Source organism: Opisthorchis viverrini, assembly GCF_000715545.1.
Source record: "Opisthorchis viverrini unplaced genomic scaffold opera_v5_149, whole genome shotgun sequence".
In the NCBI taxonomy this organism is placed as follows: domain Eukaryota; kingdom Metazoa; phylum Platyhelminthes; class Trematoda; order Opisthorchiida; family Opisthorchiidae; genus Opisthorchis; species Opisthorchis viverrini.
Genome location: NW_008751804.1, coordinates 1,065,305 through 1,072,946, shown reverse-complemented (window position 1 = coordinate 1,072,946; position 7,642 = coordinate 1,065,305). Strand labels below are relative to the sequence as shown.

At 41.6% G+C, this 7,642-nt stretch overlaps 1 protein-coding gene across 1 annotated transcript in view; it reads left to right on the top strand.

Annotated features, from left to right (window-relative positions):
- Nucleotides 1–2,789: 2,789 nt before the first annotated feature.
- T265_14149 (hypothetical protein) overlaps nt 2,790–7,642 on the top strand; it is a gene marked incomplete at both ends in the record, with an annotated part of 16,363 nt that continues 11,510 nt past the window's right edge. Inside the window, 3 exons of the mRNA XM_009172218.1 lie at nt 2,790–2,996; nt 5,000–5,269; nt 7,443–7,620. Of these exons, the coding sequence (XP_009170482.1) occupies nt 2,790–2,996; nt 5,000–5,269; nt 7,443–7,620 (655 nt within the window). The remainder of the gene's footprint in view (nt 2,997–4,999; nt 5,270–7,442; nt 7,621–7,642) is intronic.

Below are 7,642 nucleotides of genomic sequence, written 5' to 3'. Positions count from 1 at the left end.
GTCAAATTCAAATCAATCAATCACGCAGGGCATACGACGTTTGGCATTGACAAAAGAATGAGCTAAATCAAATCACCAAGAAAAGTTTTGGTGACCAATGCAGGCAGAAGTATGGCTAGTCTATTTGTTCTTGTTCCTCGATTTCACACAGAAGGCCCAACAATATAGGGCTGGACCAATCAATGATAAATCATTGTGAACTTTAGTTTAGACTTGGTTACCATGGTCTAATGAGCTAAATCAAAATCACCAAAAAATTTTTGGTGACCAATGCAGATCGAAGTATGGCTAGTCTATTTGTTCTTGTTCCTCGATTTCACACAGAAGGCCCAACAATATAGGGCTGAACCACTCAATGATAACTCATTGTGAACTTTAGTTTAGCCTTGGTTACCATGGTCTGCTGAAGTTACAAAACAGACGGTTCAGCTCAGCCCTGTAGATTACGAAAAACACTTTTTAATTAGCCAGAGATAACCAATGAAAACGTTGGAGCAGCGTCGGAAAATATTTCAGTTTTGTCCTGAAGGTAAACGTGCACATAATCCACTTCTCAAATCTCAACCCGCTACTGGTTGTTTGTGTTTGAGGAATACATTTTGGGTGGGTTCAGATATCAACAGAATACTTTGAAATACAAACAAACATAACTAGTTCCCCAAAACCTATACACTTTTTCACATGAAACCGGGGATCTGCTCGGTACAGTTCCGTGAACAGACAATCGCCGCTCTCAAAAACTCGATTTGATCAGAGCTTACAGGCTGTTCCTGCTGGTGTTACTAAGCTCACCTGTACTCAGTGAGATGAGTTGTACTTAATAAGATTCAGTGGACAGGGCTCTGCATCTTGCTGTGTTTCGAGGTGAAAGTTTATTGGAACACAATTAGTGGTGTCAGTGCCCTCAGGCGATTAATAGGCCTCAATCATTATCCATAAAAAAGTCTCCCAGACTAAATGCAGTCAGTCATCGGTGTAGTTGATTTTTTTCGCATTTCTGTGGGGAAATTAAAACATTTCGACAACGCTTAGCTGTTCGCTATTTTCCCGACTTAGTTTGTAACCGACCTTTGTTTCTAAAGTGAGTGTTAGACTTGTGTTGGCAATTTTAGACAACACTAATTGAAAGACAAAACAATGCGGCAAATTGCTGCTCTTTCGACTCTGTTGGTTATATTTTTGGAGAGATTTTTCGCGTAAGAAAGGTTTGAAACTACCTAGCTCTAAAATATCCCTCTCATATGACAACTAATTTTGAATCTTTCAAGTTTTCATAGTTTTTCATTTGAGGAGCCGCATTCCTACAGTTGTGAGTTCTCATGTTATAGGCTTGCTTCTGTGTCGATCAAAAGTCGCTTGGCAATTTTGACTTCATCAGTAAGGTGATTGCCCTAAAGATACAAATGCATGAATGTCTCAACAAAATTGAATTGTTGCCAGTCCCAAAAATAGGCAAATTATAAATTGTAGATGAGACCCCATCTGGTTCAGAACACTATCATTTTTTGAGGAAATATTCTTCTTGAGTCAGTGTTATTAACCAGTAGATCTTTTTGCTGTTACCTAACGTTAAAATTTGTTCCGTATTTCCATTTTCTAGTATTTATTGTTACTTCTCCATCTACGGAGCTTAGGCATGGTCGGATACTCAAGCCCAGACCGGTTCCGAATAGCCTTGCATCACACGGACACATCCATCTTAATAACTCGGTTATGCTACAGCGTGATGTAGAACGCTTCAACGAAAGCAACACTGTCAACAAGATACGTCAATTCTGTTGTGCACAGGATGCTTGGCTCATATTGTCGCTGAATCCAACGGCTGGCTTATGTGTGACAGGTTAGTCATCAACCGTGAACCAATGGCTAATATTGTGTCCTCCTGAAGAGGTAAAACTTTGATCCTATTGGTCTGAGCGTGTCATTTTTATCTAGCCTTACTGATCAGTAAAAATGGCTCCATCTGTATTTAAAAGTTGTGGCCAAGTCAATGTATTTTCCTGCATAATTACTAATTCTCTTGTGAAATAAATCAAACTTAGATCATACTTACATCTGATGATCACTTGTTCATGTCCGTTCACACTAATTCAACCAACAAATTATCTTACGCAAGTGGTGGGCTACCTGTAACAGGCGCACGCAAATCCAAAGTTCAGTGAGCCTCTGATACTGTTAACACGTCCCATCCAGCTTCGCTACAAATCATCAACCATATCTACATTTCAGTCATCTGTAACGTGTCCAACATGCAAGACAATGTCGGGGCTCTATCATCTGTTGACATCCCAGTGTGACAGAGCAGCCACAGTTGTCATGACGAGCTGCAGCTACAGTGCACCAAACTAAGGGTCACCTAATAGACCTTGAAATTCTGGGGCCTTCAAGTAGAAACCGTTTTTCAGCCTGGAAAGAATCGTAAAGCATTTATTGGTAATAAATCTGTGGTTCAGCTTGGAACAGCCTTCAAAACATAAGGAAAACCAGTATAAAATTTGTCCATTAGTGTGCTTTGACATAAAACAACTGCTTGGAGTTTATCCATTAGACGTTGTTTGGCAATATCCGAACTACTTCCTGTTCATTTGATTCCTCCGTATAGTCCAACACTGATAAATAGTGAACCACGCTTGAGAGATAAACTCATTTGCAGAAAAATTCGTTTCGCAGGAGACTCACCTGGAACCCAGCTGAACCTCTCGTTCATTATGTCTTCACAAACGCCTTTCATTAAGCCCACTTGTAAACTCTGCAAACGTGTTGAAACCACTCAATCTATTTTTTCAGATGAACGCCAGAACTCATCACGTGCAGTGAATGGAACGTGTCAATTTCGTATTCGTGCACGACCGGAACACTGGGTCGTCCTAGAGGCTGTCCGACCGTCATCCAGTCGGTCTCCAACCCATGTGTACATCGGTCCAGATGGCTATGTTGTGAGCGGAGCCGCTGGACCATTATCCGTTCCTGGAAAACTGCTCATGGTTCATGCCAAGGTGAGATGTTTACTTCAGTCAGTTATCACAACACCAAGGCTTGATCTTTATTACATTTCAAAAGAGACACCACTGAGTGGACCGAATTAAGTTTAGCTATGGTAAGTTTATGTACGACAAACATCTTAGAAACAGAAGATCAAAGCTACCAGCTATTTCAAAAAATTCACTGTGGAGGCTTGTATCACCAGATGACAGAATTTGAAAAGAAAACTGCAAATTTGTTAAGTCAAGATAAAAAGATGAAAATAACGATAAAGACTTGAGAAATGGATGTATAACATACGTTGTCGTCTTTTAATTACTTGTCAAAGTTTACGCAAACGAAGTAAGGAGAATCATGTACCTGATAAGCGTGGCTTCAGTCGCTTCGAACACTGCTTCAAACAGACACGCTCAAGTTTGTTAAGTAATAAATGTCATCAGTTGTAAACACATGAAAGTATAATTAGTCCAATCGAAAACAAAGGGTCAGTAGTTGTAAACTGAAGATGACGGTGAATGAATGTGGCGAGCCAAATCCAAAGAGTGAGGCAGGAGTGATCTGTTTTCATCATCAACATCCTGGCGTAGTAAATATTTGTGCTCAGCTACCCTTTCCCATATGTTATGCATTTTCCACTGACCCAGTCGAAGAATCATCCTTTCAGCAAATCGCTGAGAATGGTGGGTATCGTCCTTCAGTGTACCGAATGAATCGCATATGTTTCAGTCGGGATAATGGTGCACGGTTTACTCTGTTAACAACTGAGCTCCACATCAGATGTGGAATATTTGAGAATGTACACAGAAATTCAGATACATGACTCATTTTGCCGTGCTTCATTAAGTAAATCGGAGGGAGTGAACAGCATGCAGAGCGTTTCGGAGCATCCGGTTTACCCAAGTTATGTTCCAGCAAAGTGGATGTTGTTTCTCACGGAGCGACGCTTAGTGTGGTCGCGTGGTTTTACTTTTGAGTACACGTACACCGTTCACTATTTTGCTCGTGTTTCAGCGAATTTCCGGACTATTTTTCCTTGCATTCACTATCCCCAGGAAAAATAAATATGTTGTCATTCGTGGACGTCTATTTCAAGCCAATTTGTCTGTCAATTCGGGACCCAAATCATAGTGTGCACAAGCTGAAGCGACGGCACAGTTCACAATACTAACATTTATAGCGCATTACCTAGTAGAACTGAGACGCTTCCAGTTCAACAGAAGGATTAAGTCAACATGTAATTAAGACAGAACTATGGTGACAATTGACGATAGCTGGTAACATGTTTGGCTTACACCGTACGTCTAAAATGATAAACGTGATCATGTGTATTGACCACACTCTAAATAAGGTTTCAAGCTGTATTAAAAAATCTTTAAGACACATGACAGTTGCATAGCATATGCACGCAGTAGAATTTGGATTTCAGCATTTTCCTGGATTTGCACCGGCTATCTTGGAAACTATCTGATCAAACTTTCCGATAAATTTCTGAGCATTTAGTCGAAGCTACTGGTCATTTTCGGCTCACCCATAGAAGCATTGCGGGTCATCTGAGTTTCGCTTATCATTAGCTGCAGACGAAGTGGTGGGTTGCTGCTGCGCAGTGTCATAAATTCTCTTGGGTGAGTGATATCAACATTGAATGTCGACATGAGCGAGTCAGAACCCGATTTATGAGCTGCATGGTAGTGTGATGGCGGCTGCAGCCTACTAGAGGAAAACATGCTTCAAATTTAACTTTCGTCCGGTTTTCGGAGTCCAGTGATGCCTGGAATCCGGAAAGCTCTGCAAAGTTGTCTCTCTCATTCTGGAAGTCATCAGTAGTGTCTCCATGAAGCTAAGAGGTACTTTATTATACTATACTATACTGTAATATACCACACTATACTATACCATACCACATTACACCATACTATACTATACTGTACTATATTATAGTATATACTATGCTATACTGCACTGCGCTGTACTATACTACACTACACTATGCTGTGTATTTCACACTTTTCTTTTTCAGGGCTGCCTTCGGGATGAAACCATCCTCTGGCTTTGCACCAGTTCTCAACAAACGCTGGCTGCTTTGTTATGTGACAAGTCCACCGACCAGTCAGATCTACAGCAGATACCATCCGAGAGTGAGTGGTCATTCAGGCTTCGAGGCACGGGTCTTCGAAACAAAGAGGCCTACTGGCGCGTACAAAAAGTCTCCAAAGGTATTCGCCAGTTCGAATCCGTAGCGTGGCCTGGACACTATCTACGAGTAGTCAACGGAAAAGTGGATGCTATGGTAATCTCCTGGTTTGTTGCTCGTAACCAAGATAGAGTGGCTGAAACTACAACCAAGATTCATAAGGCACTCGTTCTTGAGTGTGATCGTGTGAATCTACTACTCTTTTACTCACTGGCCTCAGGGAATGCTAAATATATTTAAGCTTAGAAAATACCTTCAAGTTTATGCAAAGCAGTTCAGTATTCATTCTTCACTTACTGGCTCAGTTTCGACTCACTGTGTTGTTACGTACTCGGTCTTATTGTGAATAATCGTATCCGCCTTCTTTGTAGGATGATATCGCTATATTTCTGCTTAAAGTGCACTGCTTCACTGGCCTTCATTTGGAATTTAGAGAAATATAGTGCGATATCTCGAATGTCGTGCCAACTGAAACAGAAGGCGATCTTTGTGAAGCACATTTATTTAAAGAACATCATGAACTAGAGATTCAGTTAAATCACCCGTGACAACCAAACTGATATGCTAATGAGTGTATTTTCGAAGACTGTGTTTGTCATTCTCCGGTTTGAAACAGTGAACGTTTCGTTTTCTGAAAAGCTTGGGAGGCGCACGGTAGATTTATTTCTGGACAGCGTCTCGTTTTTGACACAAAGTCTTTGTCAGGCCAGGTGAATAGGTTACGTGGTTGGTCGAGATTTAAGGCTGAAGGAGAAGTAATCAGCTAAGTCAAACTATTGGGTGTTAGGATTCTGCCAAGTGGTTTTGTTAGTTCGGCTGGCTCAGCAGGTGTTAAGACCGATGAGGATCCTGCATGGATTTGGGTCCAGCTTAGGATCTAGTTCTTCTGGTTCGCTTCACACGAAGATTCCTCATCAGCTTCATTCACACTTTTTGGCGATCTGTGTGGATGAGAACATCAAGATATTGTGTGCTTAAACTAAAGCCTCATTCGGAATACAGCTCCCCGAGAATAAAGGACAGAAAGCGAACATTTAAGGTGCTGGTCGATGAAAGTGCATGAAGAGTAAAATGAACGGAACTGCATGGACTCAAGGGGACGGAAAATGATCGTAGGACCTGGTGGGACGAATGAGCCGATATTTCATGAACCAGTACGGGTGGTCATGTAGAGAGCAGGTCTCATAAAAGTAACAAATGGGATGTTGGTAACTAAGGTGAACTACTCATTCGGATTGCTTATTCAGGTTGCATTGAATGAGCAAACCAACTCCGCGCAAAGGAGTAGTCTAACTGCAGGTTAGTTTCACAGGTGAGGTGCTCAGGTTTATAACTTCCTTGAAGGAAAAATCAACTCTCCCGTTAGATTTTGATAAAAAGCTCCCGGTAAATAATCTGATGAGTGGTCATTGTAGAAGGGCAGATAAATAGTTGAGAGGGGATAATCGGTTTCGGCACAAACAACCCCTTTACAATGGAAGCAGTGATAGAGCAGTTAAGCAAGTGGGGCTGAGTGAAGTCAAATTTACTGGAAATTCTGGCTTCTGTGAGCGACAGAAGCCAGTAAAAGACGATCGACGGGACTTAAATCACTGCCCAAACAACGAATATTAAGGTCTTTTGCGCTGCCCTGTCTTTAGTCTACCTTAAAATGTGGTAGAAGCAGTCAAAGCCTACTAACAGCTGCAGTGTAAGTAAATCTAATGAAACTTCTGTGCTAAACTTTTTGTCTGAACGAAAACTGACTGACGCGTATATGTGTAGGCACAATTTCAAAGCTTTTTATCTAAACTGATGATAAGTACTGGGTAGGTTGTAGGACACTAGTCCTAAGTTGATTCCGACCTAACGAAGTCAAAGAGGCCGTTCCATCGTTGTTGTGACCGTGGCGCTTCCTGTCCCTATTTATCCGGCCGTCCCGCCATTATTTATTCAAAATCCTCATTGTCCGTTTGACAAGCCGAACCCCAGATGGATACTTCCAGATGTTGTTGCCTGTAGCCAGTAAACTTTGTGTTATGTGGATTCTTCAACATTTCTGGAGTTGGATTTCAAACACTTCTGCAGTTACTGAGTACATTTGCTCTGTCCAAGCCAACTTAAACGCACTTGGTGAACAGTCCAAAACTTGGTTGGACTTTTTGACCTCCTAAGATTTGTTTTCTTGAAGAAGAGCGCGTTCCATGTTTGTTTGTAGAAATTTATATTATTTCGACATTAGATGCCACATCTAACAGGTTTTCGCATTTTTCTAATCGACCAATTATAGGGCAGTGGAGGAACGGATTGCCTGTTTCACATCGTGCGTCAGCGATCCAAAGGGTATATTCAACTCTCGCCTAGTTCCAGTCCGTCAGCCTTGGTTGGAATGGAAGAAGACGGTGAAGTCGCCCTGTTTGCAGCTTCGGACACGGACCACACCCGCTTCTATCCCGAAGTTATAACATGTGAGCAGTTGAAAAATGCATT